The 26,294-nt window shown below is 38.6% G+C and overlaps 1 protein-coding gene across 8 annotated transcripts in view; it reads right to left on the minus strand.

Moving 5' to 3' along the window:
• The window catches only part of CFAP69 (cilia and flagella associated protein 69), a 56,352-nt gene extending 30,316 nt beyond the window's left edge, over nt 1-26,036 (minus strand). For 4 of the 8 annotated variants that reach the window (XR_012011065.1, XR_012011066.1, XM_072784259.1 and 1 more), the window contains exons 1-6: nt 25,677-26,035; nt 14,898-14,957; nt 13,266-13,331; nt 10,570-10,679; nt 7,766-7,842; nt 5,300-5,398 (exon numbers count right to left, since the gene is read on the minus strand). Coding sequence is in view for 6 of the 8 variants with exons in the window: in XM_072784259.1 (XP_072640360.1) it covers nt 5,300-5,398; nt 7,766-7,842; nt 10,570-10,679; nt 13,266-13,331; nt 14,898-14,957; nt 25,677-25,796 (532 nt within the window). In the remaining 2 variants the exon portion in view is untranslated. Of the gene's footprint in view, nt 1-5,299; nt 5,399-7,765; nt 7,843-10,569; nt 10,680-13,242; nt 13,332-14,897; nt 14,958-25,676 lie in introns of those variants that run through there. The other 4 variants (XM_072784260.1, XM_072784258.1, XM_072784262.1 and 1 more) reach the window with 4 other exon arrangements.
• Between the last annotated feature and the right edge of the window lie 258 nt (nt 26,037-26,294).

Here is a 26,294-nt window from a genome sequence, read left to right on the forward strand (position 1 = left end):
CCACTGACTTCTGGGCATTGATTTTGTATCCTGCCACGCTACCGAATTGCTGTATGAGTTCTAGCAATCTTGGGGTGGAGACTTTTGGGTTTTCTATGTAGAGTATCATGTCATCGGCGAAGAGAGAGAGTTTGACTTCTTCTTTGCCAATTTGAATGCCTTTAATGTCTTTTTGTTGTCTGATTGCTGAGGCTAGGACTTCCAGTACTATGTTGAACAGCAGTGGTGAGAGTGGACATCCCTGTCTTGTTCCTGATCTTAGGGGAAAGGCTCCCAGTGCTTCCCCATTGAGAATGATATTTGCTGTGGGCTTTTCATAGATGGCTTTTAAGATGTCGAGGAATGTTCCCTCTATCCCTACACTCTGAAGAGTTTTAATCAGGAATGGATGCTGTATTTTGTCAAATGCTTTCTCTGCATCCAATGAGAGGATCATATGGTTCTTGGTTTTTCTCTTGCTGATATGATGAATCACATTGATTGTTTTACGGGTGTTGAACCAGCCTTGTGTCCCAGGGATAAATCCTACTTGGTCATGGTGAATAATTTTCTTAATGTACTGTTGGATCCTATTGGCCAGTATCTTGTTGAGAATTTTTGCATCCGTGTTCATCAGGGATATTGGTCTGTAATTCTCCTTTTTGGCGGGGTCTTTGTCTGGCTTTGGAATTAAGGTGATGCTGGCTTCATAGAACGAATTTGGAAGTACTCCATCTCTCATTTGGGGAATATAAATAATAGTGAAAGGGAAAATAAGGGAAGGGAGAAGAAATGTGTGGGAAATATCAGAAAGGGAGACAGAACGTAAAGACTGCTAACTCTGGGAAACGAACTAGGGGTGGTAGAAGGGGAGGAGGGCGGGGGGTGGGAGTGAATGGGTGACGGGCACTGGGTATTATTCTGTATGTTAGTAAATTGAACACCAATAAAAAAAAAATACATTACTTCAGTGATTTCCAGGAACAATGATGATGTAATAGAACAATGAAATAAGTGAAAATATAATGCTATTTTGAATAATGCTAGTATATAATGGTATTTTGGGGAAGTATGATTCTTGGTGACACATATATTTTTTTAAAGATTTTACTTATTTATTCATGAAAAACAGAAAGAGAGAGGCAGAGACACAGGCAGAGGGAGAAGCAGGTTCCATGCAGGGAGCCCGACACGGGACTCAGCCCGGGATTCCAGGATCATGCCCTAGGCTGAAGGTGGCCCTAAACTGCTGAGCCACTGGGGCTGCCCTTGGTGACATCTTAAAAGAATTTCCTTCTGTCTTAGCCCCTATGAGAAACACTGCCTCTTTTGATATAATTACACAGGTGCCTGTCTGATTACATGAAATGAGGAAGATGAAATAAACATCAGAGGGTACTTGTCCACCTGAGATCCAGCTATATTCTCTCTTTGTGATATCAATTATCTAACTTCCAGACTCTTTGACTTTTGAAACCAAATAGATTCTTTAACTTTGCCATGGTTCTGAGAGGTCTGCCTATTTGTGTTCTTTCTGAATCTCATCTCTGGCACTAGACAAGGCCATGTTCGTTCCTGGATGGATGGGTTCTCTATGGTATGCCCTACTTACTCACTTTAGGAATTTAAAGAGTATGGAGAAGAAAACAAAGTATGATGAGGAAATTAAACCATCAATTAAACCATTAAACCTGCAATTAAGCCATCAAGAGATAACAGCATTAACATTTTGGTATATTTCTTGCTAATATTTTTAATGTATGCATATAATTTTAACAATATACTGTATGCAGACTTTTATATTCTATTGCAGTCACTAAACATTTTTTAAGATTTTCCCCATTCTGTATTTTTCCAAATCATGATTTTTATTTCCATACTAGTCTATCATATGGATGCACCAAAATGTACTTTTATAATCCCTACATCTTTTTCTATTAAGTTTATATTTCTATGGAAGCATATAGTAATATTAAGGCTCATGGACTTGATTCCTGTGTTCAGGGCTATGTCTCTTACTGTTGTTCCACAGAGAACTTTTCAGCTGTGGTTCCAGATGTCCAGCCATGCCTATCATTAAAAACCTACTGTGTTACAGAAAGAACATTGCCTATAGTTCCTAATTTTCGGAACCTGGTTAAATGAAGGTCAGCCTCACTTCTCTGCACTTTAACTCCTCTGCCTTATCTCAGACATAATTTGTCTCCCTTTCTATCTTAAAGAAGAGTGCCTGTATCTTGCTAAGGTTGACCTGTTTTCCTAATTCCATTCCGTTCATGCTTTAGGACTTTACCCTCCCATTTTTTAATTACTAGCTTCTTGTTCATCTGTCTATAAACTTCACTTTCCCTTATCCTAAAACAAATTAAAAAGAGCAAAACCCAGATGTCTTTCTTTGATCTTCCTACCAGTTGAGCTCTGACTGTCCTCTGATAATCCTGTATCTGCCCTGATCACTTCACGGCAATACATCTGCCAAAGGCTCACTATAACTTTTCAGATACCATATTAATTTGACATTTTCATTCCTCAATGACAGAAGCCTCTACAGTATTTGACACTTAGACCACTTCTTCCTTCAACAAACATTTCATTCAATGGCACACAAAATATGGCAGTCTTTAGGTTTTCTCTCTCCTCTTTGAAATTCCCTTCACTGCCAATTTCGTGGATCGTTTTTTTCCCCACATGTCAGTATAGGTACTATCCCTGCTGCCATTTTTGGTTCCTTGTTGTTTATATGCTTTATCTTCTGGTAAACCATTCTAATAGCTTCAACTTTAATCTCTAATTGTATGAATTCCAAACCTGTATATGTGGTCTGTTTTTAGTATTCAATGTCTACTATCTACAAATACTTCTACCTGTCTATCTCAACAATAATTCAAATCTGACATTTAATAATCCCCTTACTCTGTACTTCAGATGTCTTTCCATTTTCCCTGAGTCATAAGTAATCCTTCCTTTCTACTACAGTCTTATTTACACCTCTCTTAAGAAACATAATAACTTCAATATATATGTCTTCTCGCTCTTCCAAGATTGATATAAATAACAGAAACCATGAAGGTAGGAACTATGTCCTAAATAACATATCATCCACGCACAAGTGCCCTTTATTATGATACCATCCATTTTAGTGTGACTCATTTTATCATGATATATTAAGATCCCAAGGAGTAACATGCAAAACTTTCTTGCTAAGCTTTGAGAATATTATTAGCATTAGATATTTAACATCTAATTGGGTGGAACACAGTAGCCAAACGGTGGAAGGAGCCATGATGTCCTTCAACAGATGAATGGATAAAGAAGATGTGGTATATACATACAATGGAATATTACTCAGCCATCAGAAGAGCTGAATACCCACCATTTGCTTCGACATGGATGGAACTGGAGGGTATTATGTTGAGTGAAATAATTCAATCAGAGAAAGATAATCATCATATAGTTTCACTCATATGTGGAATATAAGAAATAGTGAAAGGGACTGTCATGGAAAGGAGAGAAACTGGGGAAAAATTAGAAAGACAAACCATGAGAGACTCATAACTCTGGGAAACAAACAAAGAGTTGTAAAAAGGGAGGTGAGTGGGGGGATGGGGTGATTAGGTGACAGGCACTAAGGAGGGCACTTAATGGGATGAGCACTGGGTGTTATACTACATGTTGGCAAACTAAATAAAAAAAAGTAATTGGATGGGGATCCCTGGGTGGCGCAGCAGTTTGGTGCCTGCCTTTGGCCCAGGGCGCGATCCTGGAGACCCGGGATCGAATCCCACGTCGGGCTCCTGGTGCATGGAGCCTGCTTCTCCCTCTGCCTATGTCTCTGCCTCTCTCTCTCTCTCTCTCTCTCTCTGTGTGACTATCATAAATAAATAAAATTAAAAAAAATAATTGGATGGAAAAGATGTTAGGAATAATCATAAAAAGGTTAGAAAAATAATAATATTAATAGTATTGAATAAAATTAATAATAATAAAAATTAAACTAATTTGGGTATGACTTTTAAAATTGTGTCATAGGGCAGCTCCGGTGACTCAGCGGTTTAGCACCGCCTTCAGCCCGGGGTGTGATCCTGGAGACCCGGGATCGAGTCCCACATCTGGCTCCCTGCATGGAGCCTGCTTCTCCCTCTGCCTCTCTCTCTCTCTCTCTCTCTGTGTGCATCTCATGAATAAATAAAAAATCTTAAAAAAAAAAAGAATTGAAATGCTTTAAAAAAATTAAAAAAATAAAATTGTGTCATAAATATTTAGTTTAGAATAAAAAATCATGCAAATAACAATATATGTAATATAATATGTATGTCTTCCTTATAAAGGTCAAGCATTTAATTATTTCTTTGGAGCCTTCCAGCAGAATAGACAATATTTATTTTTATTTTATTTTTTAAAAGATTTTATTTATTTATTCATGAGAGACACGGAGAGAGACAGAGAAAGGCAGAGACACAGGCAGAGGGAGAAGCAGGCTTCATGCAGAGAGCCTGACGTGGGAATTGATCCCAGGTCTCCAGGATCACGCCCTGGGCTGAAGGCGGCACTAAACCACTGAGCCACTCGGGCTGCCCAGAATAGAAAATATTTAAAGAGTAAACTGGGTAGGGTCATCATAATGTTTTCCAAGAACACTGACTCATCAAGACCCCTGGAGATACTTACTGTTTCTGGATGCTTGTGAAGACATGTGCATCTGACCACACTCCTCAATAAAAACCACAGGCCCCAAGCAAAGACAAGACTCACTGTTCCTGGATGCCTGAGAAGACATGTGCATCTGACCACAATCCTCAATAAAAACCACAGGCCTCAAGCAAAGACAAGACTTGCTCTTCTTTTCTGAGTTTTCCAGAGGCTCTGTCCATATCTACACTCTCTTTACATCTTCAATAAACTCTGCTCTCACTTCCACTTGGCTCATGTTTGATTCCTATCCTGTATGGAACCAAGGACCCTTTTGGCTGGTCCTGTGGGAATACCTCTGGGTCTTTGGGCCTAGCCAGCCTGCATCAATCCCACAATGCCTTTCCAAGTTCAAAGAGAATGAGAAAAAAATATTGTTTTACAGACATAAGTTATTACTAAAAGACCATTGAAAACTTCACCTGTGGGACGCCTGGATGGCTCAGTGGTTGAGCACCTGCCTTCAGCCCAGGGTGTGATCCTGGGGTCCTGGGATCAAATCCCACATGGGGCTCCCTGCATGGAGCCTGCTTCTCCCTCTGCCTGTGTCTCTCTGCCTCTCTCTGTGTGTCTCTCATGAATAAATAGATAAAATCTTTAAAAAAAAAAAAAGAAAAAAAGAAAACTTCACCTGTAATATGCTTCTTTGGTGGTTCTGCATGATAAAAGTCAACAATACATTTACAAATTTGTATCCTCAATTCAGAATTCGGTATTTTCATTAATTCACCTGCCAAAAGGAGAAATAATACTATTTAATAACACTATCATAAGTTTATTTGCAAATTTAAATGTGTTGGTAATACAATTAAAAATATCCTCACTAGAAATTCAAACTGGACCCTATAATTTTATACATGCATACACATACACACATGCAAATCTGAAATATCTTGGATCTATCCTTATAATATTTGGCCCCTCATTTAACTCTCTCCTTCCCAGGAAGAAAAGAATGGTGAATAACATAAATGCTGGAACCAGACTGCTTAAGATTAAATACTGGTTCTGTCACTTACTACCTATGTAAACTTGTGTCTTACGTTTGTCATCTATAAAATGTATAACAGTAGTTTCTACTTTAAAGATTGCTGTAGGGATTAAAGGAGTTAATATGAGAAAAAGATGAGAATAGTATCTGGCATATAGTAAGTTACTATTATTATTTTGGCAAGATGTGGGTTAGCATTTTTCTCCTTAACTAGAGAATCAGTAATTTGTTGCCTCTATTAATGCATCCTTTGCTTAGAGAAGTTCCAAGCGAGCTGTTTTTCAATTTGCTGACAGACTGGAAGACCGAGTTTCTAGGCAGTCTTTGCCCTACATATAATAGGTTTATACTCAAGCTATCTTGGTAGAAATGAAGGATAGGGAAGTTCCTTTTCAGGCATATCTAAATTATTTCTGAATTGGCTTCAGCCTATACTTCAAACTGAATTGCTTTTGCTCTGATAAACTATAAGTTATAATCCCTAAGAGAATCTGAAAATGATCTGTGAGATTCTGGAAATGATTCATATCCTCTGCATGCAGCTTCAGGGCTGAACTAGATCTGGGTGGATTCTGTGAGGGAAAGAGAGAACAAGGTGTTCCTGACACACTCGTGTTTTGCATTAGGACTTGCATAATTTTCACCTCTGAGAGTGGTCAGTGAGTGAGTACAAAAATGGAGAGAAGGAGTATGCACATAGGAAAACTACACCCTTGTTTTAGGAGAATCTATGTGCAAAAAGCACCACTAAAAAAGAAGGGGAAAACAAAAAGAGAGTTTCAAGATGATTCCCTTAATTTTTTTGAATACTTCCTTTGATGTTGAAAAATCACTGTTCTGGAAAAGTTTAGTCAACAGGAACAACTAAAATTTTCCAACAAAACTAAGGAAACGTTCAAGTTTACGGGAAATTCTATGATTTCTCATCTGCTTCTCTACCCTTTTAGTTCTTGTAAGTTTAGATCATTTTTCACAGTTTTATGTTTTATAACCTCAGGACAGAATACCAACTTTTTCCCTCATACATTTCCAAAATCCTATTCTTGAATCAGAAATAACTATCACTTAAAAGAAAAAGTAATATGATTTACTACTACATAGTAGAAACTGGAAGTTATTAGTAAAAATGAACAGCTTTTGTTCAACCCTTTATACTCTATATAATTATTTTAAACTCATGTTTCCAGTAATTAATAAGGGTCAGAACAGTAGTACATGCAGCCAATAATCAGTGAAAGGAGCTCATTTTAAGCTAAGAGTTCATACTTCCTTCAAGACAAGCAAGCAGTTACTCAGCAAAGAGCAGACTGACAGTAAGAGCCATATATTTATCACACAAATGCCTGCCAACACTCTTAAAGGCAAAATTTTAGAATAGTAAGGGCAACAGAGGCGTTTTTTAGTTATTAACCAAACCTACATCTTTTATCCATTAATATTATCATGTCCTCTTTTGGGTTGGCTTCCCATTGTAAATTTCCACCAATGACATTCACTGAATTAAAGTTTCCGGTTAGTTTCTAGCCTGTTTGCTCCTTGCAGTCATCTCATCAAACACCTCATGTTTATATAATTTTCTTGACATCTTTTCCATCATAGGCCATAATAGTTTCTCCCAGAATATCTACCTTCAAAGACTATGAAACTTACTTAGATACAAAAGGATTACTATCTCACCATTTCATGATTTTATTTAAAATTTTAAATTATTTAATGAACAATTTGGATCTCGATGACTAGCAATTAATTAGATTCTAGCAATTATTAGTTTAATGTTGAAAACATTTTTGTGATTTTCGAGAGGTACATATACTTCTGATTTACCAAAAAGTTAAATATTTCAACAAATGAAATAACATCAAGACAAATCAGCATTTGCCAGTCCTTCAATTTAGGAACACAGAATTTTAGTATAATAAAACACGTGAGTGAAAAATGATGCAACAATTATCATAAGCACACTATGATTAATTCCCAACCAGAAACAAGAAAAGAACCTACATTTGGAGTACTCTAAAATTTAGTGACTGAGATATTTCTTTCTTGTCAGTAGGGCCTGTCATATACTATACCCCTCTCCTCTATCTTAAAGAAATCTTAACTCACCCAGAAGCGCAATTGAATTAGCAGCGTCTTCAGCATATGTTATTTCATCTGATACCTTCTTTTTCAAAAATGGCAAGCTTCAATAGGAATGAAGAATACATGAGTTATGTTTAATGAAGTCCTTAAATGAACCATCATTTGCAAACTTGGGGAAAATTTCCTTTCTAAAGAATAAAATGAGGATAATAGCCTATTGTGTAGCTCTGGGAAAATTGGCAACTATCAAAAAATTTTTGTGTTTCTAACTAACTGACCAAAAAGAAGGTAGATTAGGCTTATAAAAATGAAGAGAGATGGACATAAAAGGCAAGGGTTAAGAAAACCATCTTGCAACACCATATAAATAAAAAATGTAATAATAAATATTAATTATATTTGAATTATATTCCACAGCTACTATATTCAAAATTATTTGAAAATAATGTATTTAAAAATCATAAAAGACAGGTTTCAAACCTAGGTTATTAGACTGAATGTCAAAGGGGAGATAAAAGTTATTTCTTAAATACAAAATATGGACTATTTTGGTATTCAATGGGTTCAAAATTTGAACCTCTTGTGCTACATAAAAGTATATCTTCTTTGTAGGACTTTTAATTCATATTTTTCAAGAAAAATGTAAAGATACTTCAAGGGCAAGCTAAGAAAAGGACAATTTTATAAATGCCAGAGAGGTTAAATTTTTTAAAAAGATTTATTTATTCATGAGAATAAATAAAGACACAGACAGAGAGGCAGAGACACAGACAGAGGGAGAAGCAGGATCCCTGCGGGGAGCCCAATGTGGGACTTATCCCCAGACCCCAGGATGACGCCCTCAGCCAAAGGCAGACGCTCAACCACTGAGCCACCCAGGCATCCCCAGAGAGGTTCACTCTTCAGTGTTTGTTAGAATTTTTCATTTGGAACCAATAACTTATTATTTGGTATCCACCTCATTGTTGGATCTCTAAAGTGAAAAACTCCAAAATTATTTCTCATCCTCAAACTTTTTCCTTTTCTATTAAAGGAAACAACCTAAAAGATAAAGCACTAGAAGAGATCCCCCCACAAAAGGTCATGAAAATAATATGAATTATACTTCTGATGTAGTGAGAAAACATACTACATAGAAGACAAAACAGAAAGGCTATGTTTTATTATTTATTTTCAATGTTTTTATCTCCCGAAAATGTCTTAAGAAGGGAATCAAATGAGGTGAGGTATAGAGAAATGCAGGATGAAAGAAGAAATTAGGAAAGGAGAAAAAAATGAAATAAAATGAATAATCATGAAATATGAGGGAAAGTGAAGAGTGCAATTCAAAAGTGAAGAGTGCAATTCAAATGAAGTCTGTCATTTGGGCAGCCCAGGTGGCTCAGCGGTTTAGTGCCGCCTTCAGCCTAGGGCCTGATCCTGGATACCCAGGATCGAGTCCCAGGAGCCTGCTTCTCCCTCTGCCTGTGTCTCTGCCTCTCTCTCTCTCTCTTTCATGAATGAATAAATAAATAAAATCTTTAAAAAAGAAAAAAAAGTCTGTCATTTTATGTGAGGAAACATTCAATCACAGCTTTAACAGAGAATCAGTTCTTGGTGGAGCTCATTACTGGCATTACTGAAAGTAATGCTTATAGGCCTGGTATTCTAGGACTTGAGAAATTTGAAATGATAACAATATAATCTCGCATCAATGTAATAATAATTTCTAATTACTACATAAAAGTTTCTTGAAAGCACCAGAGCTATAATTTATTTTTCATGGTCTGTATTAAAAAGTAAGGCATAGCAAAGGCATTCAATAAATTATTTTTGACTATTTATTCAGATACCTAAAAAGTTAAGTGTATATAATTATAAAATCTTTAAATGTTACTACTACTAACTCTAAAAGAATTAAAACTACCATGTATACATAGTTCTACTAATATTATTTGTATACTAAAAGAAACATGCTATTTAAAAAGCTAAATTAGTAGAAAGATTTAGAAGGTTAAATTAATGGAAAAGTTTATTCCTACTTTAAGAAATCTCCTCTCTATATTACATTGAAAACTAAAGATGGATATTTTAATGTATATCTTGATTAGCTACTACTTGGCAACAAACAAGCTGTGAATATATCCCCAGTCCCCCCAAATGGTTGGAGAAACAATAGTATGGAGTATAGGTATATTTATAATGCTGACCCCTCATTCACATTTAAAAAATATATACCAAAAAATAATTGGTGACATAGATGACTTAGAACTTAATATATCTTGGAGTCAAATTTTCTACAGAGAGAAAAAAACTAGACAAATTATTTAGCAGTATTCATAATTTTTTTTTTTTAGATTTATTTATTCATACAGAGAGAGTGAGAGAGAGGCAGAGACACAGGCAGAGGGAGAAGCAGGCTCCATGCAGAAAGCCTGACGTGGGACTCGATCCCGGGTCTCCAGGATCACATCCCGGGCTGCAGGCGGCGCTAAACTGCTGCGCCACCGGGGCTGCCCTGTTCATAAATTTTAAAAAAAATTCTCTCTAAAAAAAATAAAATAAAATTCTCTCTAAAAAAAAAAAATCACAATTTCTTGCTTCATCTCACATTTGTTGTTCACTTGATAGCAACTTATTTTGACAAAACATTTTAACATATTTACAGTTTAATATCTTGTGGTTAGCAATCTTGGAGTACAATAAAATTGACTACCTTTGAAATATCAATTAAAATCAAGTGATCAAGTGACGTTTTCTGAGTATCACTTTACCATACCACATAACAATACAAAATAAAACATAATAAAATACTGTGTGCTAATATAAAATAAAGAAAAGCAACTTACCTACATAATTTTAGGATGTTAAATGCAGATTCTATAAAATGGGGCTGGTTTTCAATTTTTTCTGCACATAGATTCAAAATTTTAAATATTTGGGCTAAATCCCTTAGGGGCTTTAATATTTTTAGTTAAGAAATAAAATTAAAATTACTATTTCATTAGCATATTCTTTATAGCAGTTCTGTCAAGAAAGTCTATAGAATTCCATCTGTTAAATGTGGTTGACACTGCTTTAATTATACTAATTTTGAAGACTAAATAAGAAAACTTAGAATCATATTTTTTAGGAACATTATTTAATTTTTGTCTTAGTAAACTTTTATTCAAATATTGTTTTCTCTTCTCACCCTGTCTTTAGAATTTGATTACCAACCACTATACCATGGGTTCAGGAGTTCAATACCTTACTACTGACAGTAAGGTAATAACACGGTAAGAAAAGTTAATGGTTCACTTTTATCCTTTGTCTTTCCCCCACTCACACACAAAACATACACTGCTCCAGAATAAACAACCCAAACCTACCTTACTTTATTTTATTAACGTTATTCAGATGGATTTTCTTGTTTTTAAGGTATAACCTGAGATTTATTTTCATTTAAAACTAGTATAAAAGCAAAAATTATCTTCTCTAAATCTTGTAGTAACAGCACTTTTTATCTGTTTAAAAAAAACCCAACTGGTACATAGGCAAATTTCACAGATTTTCTTTTATAGCCAAGGAAACATGATAATTGTGACATACTTCTTTGGTTGAATCCTATCCCTTCTAGTCTCTTTCTAGGAGCTTCTTAGGAAAAGATGGGAAAGCTGATTATATTAGAGTACAAATCTCCAAGATACTTCTCTAACTTATTTGCTTTATGTTTTATCATCAGTAAAGCCAGTCTACTAAAGGCCTTCAGAAATAGATCCATTTGGGGGCACCAAGGTGGCACAGTTGGTTAATCAAGTCTGACTCTTGATCTCAGCTCAGGTATCTATCTCAGGGTTGTGAGTTCGAGCTCCAGTATGGAGCCTAAAAATAGAGCTATTTGCCACCAATTTTCTTTTTTTTTTTATAATTTTTATTCATTTACGATAGTCACACACACACAGAGAGAGAGAGAGAGAGAGAGAGAGGCAGAGACATAGGCAGAGGGAGAAGCAGGCTCCATGCACCAGGAGCCCGACGTGGGATTCCCCGGTCTCCAGGATCGCGCCCTGAGCCAAAGGCAGGTGCTAAACCGCTGCACCACCCAGGGATCCCTGCCACCAACTTTCTAACCTGAAGAAGAATAGATGGAAGTGTTGAGGTATCAGGTTAATATAGGGAAAGAAATCACTTGCTAGTAGACTTTTTTGGCTACCAGGAAATAATGCTTGATATCCACACGCTGTTAGGTAACTGATGGACTCAACAAATCCATATAAAAGAAGGCTAAAATAAGGCTAGAAAAGAATTAAAATAAAATTTTTAGGCCCCTTTCCCTAAATGGGAGCCTCAATATGTTTGAAACACTGAAACAAGCTATTATTAGAGACGAATCTTCCTTAGACAAGGCTGGACAACTTTTGGAAACCATAGAGATCAATACTACTGAAGGGGTGCTCTATGAACCATTGCCAGTTCTCGAATCCAGTGTTACCAGTCTGTGGTAATATGACTACAGAAAGTGAGAGTTTCCTGTGACAACTGTATTGGCTTCTGTAATAGCTAATATATCCAAAGATTATTATAACAACAACAACGACACCCCAACAATAAACTGGTTCTTAAGCACAGATGGTTTTGAATTGCACTGGTTTCCATATATTCTGATCAGGGTGGTATATACAGTGGGGATAACATATTTATATAGTATGTTGTAGGTTATCAAGCACTTAACATGTATTATCTCATCTAGTCTTCCTAACAACCACATAAGGTACTGTTATTCCCATTTTATAAGGGTGGAGAAGTTAAGAAGTTTATCAATAGTATAAATAAATCAAGTAAAGTGGTAGAAACAAGACTTTGACTTGGCCTCCCTAACTATATCCACTGTCTAAGTCTACAAAAATTTCCATTATCTGCACAGAGTTAATTGCTGTTTCTTCAATTTTATATTCTCTGAAAAATGAAAAATATAATTCTTTGAAAAACACAAAATATTAGATATTTTCTGTGATAGACAGAACAATGGCCTGCCCAAAGATGTCCACATCCTAACTTCCAGAACTTGTGAATATGTTACTTTACATGGCAAAGAGACTTTTCAGATGTGATTAAATTAACAATCTTGAGATGGGAAAGTTATCCCAGATATCCAGATAGGCCCACAGTAATCACAGGGATCCTTCCTACATAGGAAAGAGAAAGGTAGGAGAGGATCAGAGGTATGACCATAGAAGCAGAGGTGAAATAGATGCTACTTTGAGGAAGGGGCCATGAGCCAAGGAATGCTGGCCACCTTAGAAACTGGGAAAAGCAACAATGGGAATTCACCTCAAGAGCCTTCAGAAGGCACTAGCACAGTCAAAATCTTGACTTTAGCCCATTGAGGCTGATTTTGGACTTTTGACTTCTTGGATTACAAGACAAAAGCTTTAAGCTGTTTTGTGGCACTAAGTTTGTGGTCATTTATTACAGCAGCAAGAGGGAACTAATACATTTTCTAATAAAAATTCTCCCATTTCAGGGTAAATGAAACATACATACATATATATGTAAAGGATACAAATCCATTCTGATAACACTGCACCAGTTTCTTGACAGATTTAAGTTGTTTTTCTTCTAAATCATCCTAAAACGAGTTATCTATTTTAGTTCTTTTGTGCTATTAAATCCATTGAGATTTTAAAAAAAATTTTAATGTAGAAAGTAGACATTAAAATTATCAAGTAATTTTTAAATTACTATATTATTTTGTAAGCATTAGAAAATAAACAGTGAAGGTAAAAATAAATGTACCATTTACATTTGATTGGTAAATTGAGAATCAAAACTAAGTTAATATAAAAGCAGCATTTGTTTCCAGAAATAATATTAAAAATACGTGAATTTGCTGAGCATTTTTCTATGCCCTGTACCATATACGCACTATAGATACATGATATTTAATTAATTTTTAAAACAACCTTACTTGGAAGGTACCTTTACTATCTCTCTTTTCCAAAACAAGAAACTCAAGCTGAAACACTACATTGTCCAAAGATACCCAGCTAATAAGGGGCAATGTTAAGAATCAAATTTGGCAATTTGGTTGCAGAAATTGTATTTTTAACTTTTAAATTACACCCAGTAAATGGCACAAACATCTTCAGCCAATTAAAACAAAACAAAATTCAATACAGTGATGTGTTTGTTTTTATAACTGAATTACTCTGTCCTTTTAAAATTCTTAAATCCTTTGTAAGAAGCTGTGGCAATTTTTTTTATACCTTTTTTTTTTTAAGTCTACCTTTATTTAACAAGTAGTAGGAGTTGAGTTTTCAACTAGTAATTTTCTTTTTCTTTTCTTTTTCTAAAATGCAAATATATTCAAAATTAAACATAATTTGCATGGCAAACACAGCCAGCAAGACATACATTATTTTTATTGTGCTTTTTCTCTATGTTAAAATGTAGAGACTAAAAAATATTAAACCAATGACTAAATGTTTGTGCCTACTAATCACTAGGCATTGTTTTGTTTTGATTGGCTCTAACATGATCAACCCATTTTCCACATATTAAAAGTATGCAATCTTCATCCTGTAGTAATTTTATACTTTGTGCTGATTTTTAGGCACTCAAAGTTGATTCTTGAGTAACATCAGGACAGTGTGGTATGCATGAAATACATTTGTTATCCTTTCCCTCAATGCCTAAACTCTCCAGTTTGAATCTTATTGGAAATAATTTCATCTCTATTCCATTCTGTGTAAGATTCCTCTCAAAATAGATCATTTATCAATAATGTATGAGTGTATATATACATATATACACACACACAGATTTCATATCAGAGGAATTTAGTACATAATGATATGCTTTTTCTACCGTTACTCCCCACATCCTACTTGGAAACAAGCAGTTTGTAAAGGCTAGAAGAGTCTTCCTTTATTCTTATGATTCCTTCTGTTTATATCCACCATTGATATGTCCATTATACAAAACCAAATCTAATCTCCTCCTCCAGCCTCCCTACCAGGTTAAATACATTCCTACTAACTTATTTAAACAGCCTTTGAATATAAGGCACTTACTATTTGAAATGTTTTCAACAAAAAGAAAGAAACAAGACTTATTTTGGGGGAATACATGTTACCTTTCAGGGAAATCACAGTTTATAAGTGATATAACAGAGAAATTTTCTTTCAAAGCTTACTTTATCAGTCTTTTCAAGGAGGCTGATGACACGATTCAGGTCCATGGTCTTAAAAGCACCCTAAAAAACACATAACTCTTAGAATTCTGTGTCATAAGAATCAAGAAATCACATCAAACATACTATTTTTTTTTTTTTTTAAACATACTATTTTTATATGATATCTCCTGGCAAGTTAAAAATATGACAAAAAGATAGTAAGGGGAAAAGGGTGATGGAGAGATGGCAAAATGGGTGAAGGGGAGTGAGAGATACAGACTTCCAGTTATGGAATGAATAAGAGATGAAAAGTACAGACAGCATAGGAAATATAGTCACTGGTATGTAATAGTGTGTGTTGACAGATGGGACTACACTTGTGGTGAGCACAACATAACCACAGACTTGTGGGATGACTATGTTGTACATCTGAAACTAACATTACATGTCAACTATACTTCAATTATAAAAAAGATAAGGGAGAATGAAAAGCTTATAGGGTAAATAAATTTTGGAGTTAAAAAAATGCCTCTTGAATTCTAGTATTATCTTATAATCCTACTGTCCTTAAATTTTATTAGTCCTGAAAGGCTCAAGAAAGCATCTGGAATAATAGCACTTCCATGCTTTGAAAAGTGAAATGAACTGGTACATACATGTTACACATCCCAAGCATGCACATTACATTGAGTTTGCCTATGCAGATAGATATACATAAGACTTGCTTCTACACTAAGGAGATCACCTTCCTGGCCTAGATATCCCTGCTCTCAGTTGGTACAAGGATTCTTTTTTGTTGTTGTTGTTGTTAAAGATTTTATTTATTTATTTATAAGGGAGAGAGAGAGAGAGAGAGAGAGAGAGAGGCAGAGACACAGGCAGAGGGAGAGGCAGGCTCCATGCAGGGAGCCCGACTTGGGACTCAATCCCAGGTCTCTAGGATCACACCCTGGGCTGAAGGCAGCACTAAACGGCTGAGCCACCCAGGCTGCCCTCAGTTGGTACAAGGATTCTTACAGTCATCCACAGTAGAAAATGGAATGTTGGGGCACCTGGTGGCTCAGTGGTAAAGTGTCTGCTTTCAGCTCAGGTCATGATCCCAAGGTCCTGGGATGGAGCTCTGTGTTGGGCTGTCTGCTCAGCGGGGAATCTGTTTCTCCCTTTCCCTCTGCCCCCCTTGTATTTTCATTCATTCATTCATTCATTCATTCATTCATAAATAAATGAATAAATAAATAAAATCTTAAAAAAAAAGAATATCCAAGGTCTATAGATTGTACATCTTAAATATTTCTCGAGCCCATGCCATCTTACTGATTTAATACAGTTCTCATCTCTCACTCAGTTGGGAAGGTTTCCTACTGTTCTCCCTACCTCTACTCTTGCACCCTTCAACACGGTCCTCTATTCTATGGTCTGAATAATAAAACTCAAATCTGAACATAACCCATCCAACTCATTCAATGACTCTCCACTAATGCCTCTCATCTCTCCTCTATTTTCATTGGTTATGATGATCTCATTCCTCTCCTGGTTAACCCCCACAGGTGCTTCAAAACTCAGCTAAAAAGCGGCCTCCCCAGGGGATGAAAAAGGATAGAACAAAATCCTTCCTTTGTGTTCCCACAGCATATGTGCATATCCATTACAATTCTCATCATAGCTCTAAAGTGGTTTGCATGTTTATCCCACACTATCCGGAAACTCACTTTAAGACAAAGACTTGTTTTCTGGCATCCCCCGCACCAACAACTGGGCCTGGCATATTATTTGTAGACAAGTGGAGAAGGAAACAGAAGGTACCCTCATCCCAATTTAAGTACTTACACAAAAATCTCCACATTTTCAATGCAGTTTTGAGGATGAAGGCTTTGTTGCATGACATTTTCTTTTCTTTTTAAAAAATTTTTAATTAAGATTTTATTTATTTATTCATGAGAGACACAGAGAGAGAGAGGCAGAGACATAGGCAGAGGGAGAAGCAGGCTCCCTGCAGGGAGCCCGATGCTGGACTCTATCCCGGGACCCTGGGATCACACCCTGAGCTGTAGGCAGTCAATCACCAAGCCACCCAGGTGCCCCTATACTATTTTCTATTTTTATTTACTTGTGTAGATACATAATTTTGCTTAGTGTTAACACTATTGTATTTTCTGACTTTTAAATCTATTAACACATATCTTTCCATATTTCTGCATAGATATTATTCCACTGCCTCTTAAGTCCAGGATTTCCTTTCCTTTCACAATTACAAACTTATATTCTGATTTCAGGCAATGTCTTTCAAAAACAATTTTCAGTGAGGTATTCTAATTTTAAGTCTGTAGATAAGTAACTGGGTGAGTTTATTTACTCAAAATGATTTTTACTTAAAAATTAACAATCTAAAAGGATTTACTGAATACTGATCTATGCCTGGTATTATAGTTATCCTTAAAAACTGTTATATTTTACTATGATCTAATTTAAATTATTAAATTTACTGTTATCAAAAAATTTGATAAATAGAATTTTGCCTTTTAAGATATGAGGATTTAACAGTGCCATCTGCCATTGTCTCAGTGGTCTTCTTTTTTTTCTCTTGTGGTCTCTGAGAAATATATACAGTGAGATTTAATTTTCAGATGTTCTACAATATTGGCTTTGAGGGTTGGAAAGCATATTGAAATGAAAAGTCAACGCAAAAAATTTTTAATACCTGTACATATGATCAGAATTGTTTTCCCCAAATGAGCAGGTATAACTTTTATTAAGAAACAGAGTAGTCAGGTTAAAGCACAGATTCCTCTTAGTTTCTGTTGCACTATTACTTCATACTACTCTGTGTTTTGCTTGCTTGGCATATTATATTTTTAATATTTCTCCTTCCCTTCCTCCATTAGCCTTTTCCTCCTTCCACAAATATTTATAAGCAAAAAAATAAAAATAAAAAATAAAAAATAAAATAAAAAAATATTTATAAGCAGCTTCTATGTTTCAGAAATGTGCTAGGTGTGGGAACAACATTGCTCTGACCTCAAGTAGCTATCAGTCTGGCATGGAATACAAGTAATACAGATAACATGCTACAAAATGCTCCGTGGATGCTGAAAACTATGCTCTGGAAGCACACGGACTGGAGGCACAGAAAGGCAGGGGACAGCTTCTGGAAGAAGTAATCTGTGGGCAGAGGTAAGTAGGATTTGTGAGATGAACTGAAGGTTTGAGAGATGGAGATGGGAGAGTAGCATGTGTGAAGGCCTGGAGGCAAGAGATAATAAGACACTGAGAAGATGGGGAGGAGTTCACCAGGTTGGAGAAGACCTTGCAGGGGATAGTGGCTACAGATGATGCTAATTAGATAAAGACAGGTCAAATTGAGGTGGGAAGCAGAGGCAAAAGAAAACTTAAATTTCCTTCCTACTTACAGCTCATTCACAAGTCCTTGAAACAGGCAGAGTGACATTCCTCTAGGGACCCAGCTGCCTTAGTCAACATCAATACTTTCCTAAGGGAAAAGGCAATCTGCCCCAAACTCCCATAATCCTGTAGTCTACTTTAACATATAAAAAATTTTTTTAGGGATCCCTGGGTGGTGCAGCGGTTTGGCGCCTGCCTTTGGCCCAGGGCGCGATCCTGGAGAACCGGGATCAAATCCCATATCGGGCTCCCGGTGCATGGAGCCTGCTTCTCCCTCTGCCTATGTCTCTGCCTCTCTGCCTCTCTCTCTCTCTCTCTCTCTCTCTCTCTCTCTGTGGCTATCATAAATAAATAAAAATTTAAAAAATAAATAAACATTAAAAAAAATTTTTTTTTAGATACTTCCTTTCTTTCAACACCCACCCCCCACGCCCAAGATACATGCTGGCAATCATCTTCGAAGCATATGACCTACTGAAGTACATCTGAAGAGTCTCATGACTGAGCTTTTACTAAACAATAATAGATGACCTTTTCCTAACAATAACTAGCCCCCTCAGGATCTTTGAAACTTTGTTTCTAAAATACCTGGGAGGGTTACACTATTCCTACCCTCCTCCCAACTTAAAAGTATATAATAGGCCACTCCTCATGACCCCACAGCAGCTTTCTGCCCACAAGTCTTCTCCCCTGCTTTAATAAAACCACCTTTTTGCACCAAGGAAGTCTCAAGAATTCTTTCTTGGTCATCAGCTTTGAACCCTAACATCTTTCCTACATCAAAATTATGAATAACAAGAACGATCATAACATGATGGTGATATCTACTTCCAGGCACAGTTTTAAGCACTTTACATGTATTTATTAATTGTATTCTATGAGGTAGGTACTATCATTAATCCCATTTTACAGAAGGCCTTGTATGCTACGCTAAGGATCTTCAGAAACTATGGAATAGTTTGAGAGACTATATAAACAGGCAATGGCCAGACTATATATGACAACAGAACTCTTGCCTACAATCCTTGCAGCAATCAAACTGGGAAGCAACTGGCTCAGGAAAGTCAGAATTAGCCAATACCTGCCAGATTCCCTATTTCTTGTGCCTCATATGTTACATGGGACCAACAAGAAAAAGCCAAATATGCTTCCCAAATCAATCACATAGAATGCTGTTTGTAGTTAGCCCATCTCCAGCTTCTTCATGGCAAAAACCTCCAACCAGAGCATTCCAAAAGCCTTCACTTTTTTCACTACAAAGGCTTGGAGTCTGCCAAAATTAAGTAACGCTGGCTTACTCTCTTTCTATAGTAAACTCTGGATATTAAATAATCCCTACTTATTTTAATTAGGGTGGTCTTTGTTTATTTCTACTGGCTTTCATCAGAGGAGTATAACAATAAAAAGGCAATTTAGTTTGCTGAGTAGAGACCAAACTGGAAAGGTCTGGGATGAGCTGGAAAAGAGGTAGGAGATATCTATAAAAGGCCTTGACTAAAGTCTTGGCAACTCCATAGACAAAAGGGAATGGCATAAAAATCATCAAGGAGGTAGAATCAGTGGGACCTGAGGAGTGATTTGATTTGGTGGGAGAGAGAAGAAAAGGTGATGATGACTCATGGGCTTGAGGAATTATTCAAGTAGTGGCATCTTTTGCTGAGACAGGAAAGGCTGGAGGAAGAGGCTTGTGTTGAGGTTGGAAATAAGTGAAATTCGGGGGCAGAGATTTCCAAATCAGAGGTTTAAAGTAATAGTGAGAAAGGTTTGGGTAAATGAGAGCACACAGAAGGAAGCAAAAGAAGACATACAGATGGAAGTATCAAAATAATTGCTGTTAACATCATAAGATATTTATGGAGAGTTGTAAAAACATTTAACAAAACATTTTAAAATAAAAAGCTTAATAAACTGTTTTGAAGAAAATCAGACCTTCACTTACAGTTATAGAATGAACTTATTTTCCCATTTTTTAAAATTTTTTATTTATTTATGATAGTCACACACACAGAGAGAGAGAGGCAGAGACACAGGCAGAGGGAGAAGCAGGCTCCATGCACCGGGAGCCCGACGTGGGATTCGATCCCGGGTCTCCAGGATCGCGCCCTGGGCCAAAGGCAGGCGCCAAACCGCTGCGCCACCCAGGGATCCCTTATTTTCCCATTTTACCAAGAGACATGCCAAAGGGGAGAAATCCTGCTCATCTATACATAGTTATAGAGAAAGGAACTAACATTTACTGCAGTTCTTTTATATGTCTGGCACCTTATCTTTTTTTTTTTCTTTCTCTTTCTCTCTCTCTTTCCTTCCTCCCTTCCCTCCCTTCTTTTATCTTTTCTTTCTTTTCTTTTTCTTTCTTTCTCTCTCTTTCTCCTCCCCCCTTTTTTAAGTAGGTAGGCTGCATGCTCAATGTGGAGCTTGAACTTATTATTATTTTTTTTAATTTTTATTTATTTGTGATAGTCACACAGAGAGCGAAGCAGAGACACAGGTAGAGGGAGAAGCAGGCTCCATGCACCGGGAGCCCGATGTGGGATTCGATCCCGGGTCTCCAGGATCGCGCCCTGGGCCAAAGGCAGGTGCCAAACCGCTGCACCACCCAGGGATCCCGGAGCTTGAACTTATTATGATCCTGAGATCAAGAGTTGTATCCTCTATCAATGTTGTCAGCCATGTGTCACCTCCCTTTAAAAAAAAAAAAAAAACTTTATATCTTAATTAGTCCTCAACTTTACCATATAAAGTTGGTACTATTATCCTATTGATGAAACTGGGGCATGAGACCTAACTTGTTATGGTCACAAAATTAGTAACTGGATTAGAAGGCCTGTCAGATGCAGGAGTGTTGGTTCTTTGCACCTTTGTTCTTTGCCTGACTTCTCAAATGACCACAGAGATTATTTCTAGCAGTTACTCCAAAACCAGGGTAGGCAATTTTAATGACACAGTCCATGGCAGTATTACAGACAGTGGCAGGATGGGGCATCAACTAGAAGACTGTGGAGGCTCTCAGAGGAAGAGCAAATTTGGGCAAGGAAGCTCAGTCATGATACCTACGCAAGTCAAGTAATCACAATTTATTTATTCTACATATTTGTTGAGTGCCTACACTGTGTGAGACACTGTTCTAGATGTTAAAGATATGGTACTGAATAAAACACAAAATCTCCTGCCTTCATATGGAATTAATATGTTATGTTTTGTACAGCAAAGAAAACCATCAAAACAAAAAGACAACCTACTGAATGCAAATTATTTGCAAATGATATATCTGATAAGAGGTTAATATCCAAATATATAAAGAACTTATATAACTCAACACCAAAAAAAAAAAAACTCCAATTAAAAAATGTGCAGAGGGGACACATTTTTTAATGTGAATCAGTGATTGGATGGATCCAATCCAGTGAGTGGATGGATCAAGGTGGATCAGTGATTGTGCCTTTGGCTCAGGTCGTGATCCCGGGGTCCTCGGATGGAGTCCCACATTGTGCTCCCTGCAGATAGTCTGCTTTTCCCTCTGCCTATGTCTCTGCCTCTTTCTCTCTCTGTGCCTCTAATAAATAAAATCTGTAAAAAAAAAATGTGCAGAGGACCTAAATCAATATTTTTCCAAAGAAGACATATAGATGGCCAACAGATACACGAAAAGATGCTTGACATCACCAATCATCAGGGAAATGCAAATCTAAATCACAGTGAGATATCACCTTATAGGATACCTGGGTGGCTCAGCGGTTGAGCACATCTGCCTTCAGCTGATGGCATGGTCCTGGAGTACCAGGATCGACTCCTACATCGGGTTCCCTGCATGGAGCCTGCTTCTCCCTCTGCCTGTGTCTCTGCCTCTCTCTTTCTGTGTCTCTCATGAATAAATAAATAAAATCTTTAACAAAAAAGAGATATCACCTAATACTTGTCAGAATGGCTAAAATAAAAAAAGACAAGAATAACAAAGTGTTGGTGAGGATGTGAAGGAAAAGCAATCCTTGTACAATGTTGGGGGTGGGGGGGAACAAGTGCAGCCACTGTGGAAAATTGTATGGCAGTTCCTCAAAAAGTTAAAAAGTAGAACTATGATATGATCCAATAATTCCACTGCTGGGTATTTACCCAAAGAAAACAGAAACACTAATTCCAAAAGATATATGCACCCCTATGCTTATTGCAGCATTATTTACAATACATAAGGTATGGAAGCAGCCCAAGTGTTCAATGATAGATGAATAGGTAAGGAAAAATGTAATATATACATATAATGGGATATTACACAGCCATGAAAAAAGAGGAGATTGTGCCATTTGTGACAACACTAATGGACCCGGAGGGTACTATGCTAAGCGAAATAAATCAGACAAGACAAATACCAAATGATTTCACTTATCTGTGGAATCTAACAAAAAACAAATGAATAAGCAAAAAAGCAGAATCAGACCTATAAATACAGAGAACCAACTGATGGTTGCTAGAGGAGACAGGGTGGTGGGGATGGGCAAAATGGGTGAAGGGCAGTAGGAGATACAGGCTTCCCCTAATTATCATTTGTGTTATGTTGGCAACTGTTCCATTTGTCTAAATTTTGTCTCTGTCTCTAGAATATGGGTCCTTTTAAACTCCACGTGGTGTCCCCTGTCTTTTATCACATAGGCTGACCCAGGGTTTAAGTGGGGGGAGGTGATGATGGGGTGATGGAGGAATTTTGTTTTACTGCTGTTCTTATTTTGTTTTATACTTTGAATCCATATGAAACTACCTCCTACAGCTTTCCAGGAGCTAATTGTGAAATTCTGTAGCACTGTTCATAGCCTACTGCAGCTAAATATACTAAATATTACTACTTAGAATGGGAAATGGGATTCTCCAACCAGTAGCAATGGCATCACCTGAAACCTGTTAGAAAGGCAGAATCTGGGGCTCCTCCCCAGCCCCACACAAAATCATAATCTGCATCTTAATGAGATCCCCAGGTAATCCAAATGCACATTAAAATTTGAGAAGCACTGCTCTAAAGGGTTTCCAATTCTTTAGAATGAAAGCAACATTAAAATAAGGAGGAAAGAGGGCAGCCCGGATGGCTCAGCGCTTTAGTGCAGGCTTCAGCCCTGGGCTTGATCCTGGAGACCGGGAATCAAGTCCCACATCAGGCTCCCTGCATGGAGCCTGCTTCTCCCTCTGCCTGTATCTCTGCCCCTCTCTCTCTCTGTGTCTCTCATAAATAAATATATAAAACCTTTTAAAAAAATAAGGAGGAAATAAAGGTAAACAATTTGTGATTTCAAGCATAGGATGGAGCTGGCTTACTGAATCGAGGAAGACTCTCCAAAGTCACTGTTAGATACCAGGATGTACTGTCTCTCAAACATTCCAGGAGTTCCAAGAGTCTTTCCTCTACTGGTCTGAGGCAGGGGTCTAAAAGGTTGTCGTGTTATTGTTGGCAAAGACTGCTAGACCCCACTCTAAGTAAAGAAACTGAGTAACTCTTAACTTCTCACAGCCTTAGGGTCCTCATTTGTAAAAATAACCACAAACAAAGCCCCAAAAGGCTGAATGATCATTTCTCCCTTCTCTAAAAGGCTTTTAATTCATTTCACTTCTTTCGAGAGAAACTGTCTTCTTCTCAGTACTTTAAAAAAAAAATGTTAATGCTTCTACAAGTAGTTTTTAACAAGCTAGGAACTCTAATTAATGCAAATTGATTTCTTCCTGGAAAAGAATCGAAGGCTCTGTAAGGAGAGGTGATAATGAAAGGAGAAGAAAAAAGAAAGAGAAGAGAGAAAATACACACACATATACACAGGTTTACTTGTTTTGCTTTACTTGATATGTTGTTGCAGGCTACTTTGGCAATGGCCTGTTAAAAAAGTATCTCCCATTTTTTCATTTTAACCCGTGATAGCCTACCTCATATAACCTTGCCACGGCCCCTGCACCTCCCCCCACCCCCGCCACCTTTTTTACACCGCGTGAAGGAACAGGGAGAGCCATCAGACACCAAATTCACCTACTTTTCAGTTGTGCTATGCCTGGGAGAATGGCGGTAGAGCTGAGACCCGCGGCAGCCTTGGGAGTGGAGAGCTGCTCTTCCTGCAAGTCCTTCTTCTTCCCGCCCGATTGGAATACTTCCGCAAAACTGATTAGGTAAATTCCCCTAGCACCCGCTCCTCCTCATCAGGAGTGCTGTTGCTCTGCAGGTTACTACTGTGTAAATGACAGACTGTCCTCAGAGAGCTCAACTTTATTCCCAAAGAAGAGGTCCCCAGCCAACTGGCCGCTCCCAGGGAACTCTCCAAGGTTCCAGGCTGTGGACGTAGGAGACAGGGTTCCTGACGCAGCCTGAGGCTCGCAAAACCTCAACAGGAATTCCCAGAGTGACCCCAGCCACCAGTGTGAGGAGGCAGGGCAGGATTCCTCCATAGTAAAACCTTCAGGGTTTGATCAGGACCCTCTAGGGACGAGCAATGGACCCCTAGTATGCTAACGACTTGGAGTTTCTCAACACCTTCGCCACCAGTGGAGGTCCAGCCAAGGGTTCCCAAGTGAGATGTCTCAACAGATCAACTTGGAAGAGTTAATTTTGTATTCATGATAAAAGTAAACTCAGAACCAACTACAAGTATAACAAAATATATAAATTGTATTCTCTCTTGATTCACCCCACCTCCATAACCACCTTCCAATTTCATATGAAAACGAGGCTAGGGCGGCCCGGGTGGCTCAGCGGCTTAGCGCCGCCTTCAGCCCAGGGCGCGATCCTGGAGACCCGGGATCGAGTCCCACATCGGGCTCCCTGCATGGAGCCTGCTCCTCCCTCTGCCTGTGTCTCTACCTCTCTCTCTCTATGTCTCTCATTAATAAATAAATAAAATCTTAAAAAAAAAAAGAAAAGAAAACGAGGCTAATTTCTAATTTTCACAGCGTTTTGCTCCTCTCTAGGTGCAGTTTTAAAGTGGCAGCAAATCTAAGCGCGGGAGAGTTTACGCCTATCTCAAGAACATCACTTGAGAACAGGTCACCTACATATAAGCCCGGTGCAAACAAACTGGTCATCCAATAAATCCATGATTTCGCTAAAAATAATTCCCTGCCTCCCCAGGCCCTTCGTGGTCACACTTTTCGAAGAAGAGCGGCAAAACCTCGCTTACTGTTTGGAGGGACGCTTGCGGAGAAGCTCGCGCCCCGAAGCGCCCCAAGTCCCCAGGCAGGCTGGCTGACGACAGCCAACCCCTCCCTCCGGCGGCGCAGTTCTCGGAGGCCTCGGCTCCGCGCAGGGAACCTCAGTCCCGCGGGCCCCGGCGGGTTCCACTTCGGCCCCATTTCCCCTCCTGCGGCCCCCAGTCCCCGTCCCCGCCCCCTGGATCTCAACTTCCCCTCCGCTCTTCCCAAGGCGAAGCCGCCCGCGCATACCTGCGCCTCCTCGTCCTGGGTCACCACCCCGATTACCGGGATCCGGCGAAGGCTGCTGGGCCGGATCTTGCCGCCGGCTTCCTGGGCTTCGGCGGTCGCCGCGGCCTCCGCCACGGACATGCCCGCCGCGTGGAGTGAGGGATGGGTGGGAGGCCCGTCCCCCTGTCCTACCCCGTTCTCCCTAGCCGTAGGACCCAAAGAAGCCCCGCCACCGAGGAGGGAAGGCCTCCTGAGAGCCGCTAGAGTCGCAAAAAGCGCCAGGGGTCCGGCAGTGGCCTCCGCGGCCGCGACCCCCGCCGCATCACGCCCGCCGCAGCCCACCTGCGGACTTCAGCTCCCGCCTGGCGGCCGGTTGCTAACACGCCAGCGCGTTGCTAGGGGGCGGGGCGGGGCGGCAGCGCGCGGCGCTCTTACGGAAGCCGGCGGAGCCAAACTTCCCCAAACCCTAGTGTGCACCTCCGCGCTCGCCGGGGCGGGGTCGGCTCCCGCGCGGGGAGGAGGCGGCAGGAGGAGACCCGGGTGCGTAGCCGTGGCTGTTACCTTGGCGTCGTGTGTCTCCGTCTTGCTAGTTTGCTCTGGGGCTTCTTAAAATAATAATGAGTGGGTAGAGGTGAGAGG

This window comes from Canis lupus, chromosome 18, assembly GCF_048164855.1.
Source record: "Canis lupus baileyi chromosome 18, mCanLup2.hap1, whole genome shotgun sequence".
Lineage (NCBI taxonomy): Eukaryota > Metazoa > Chordata > Mammalia > Carnivora > Canidae > Canis > Canis lupus.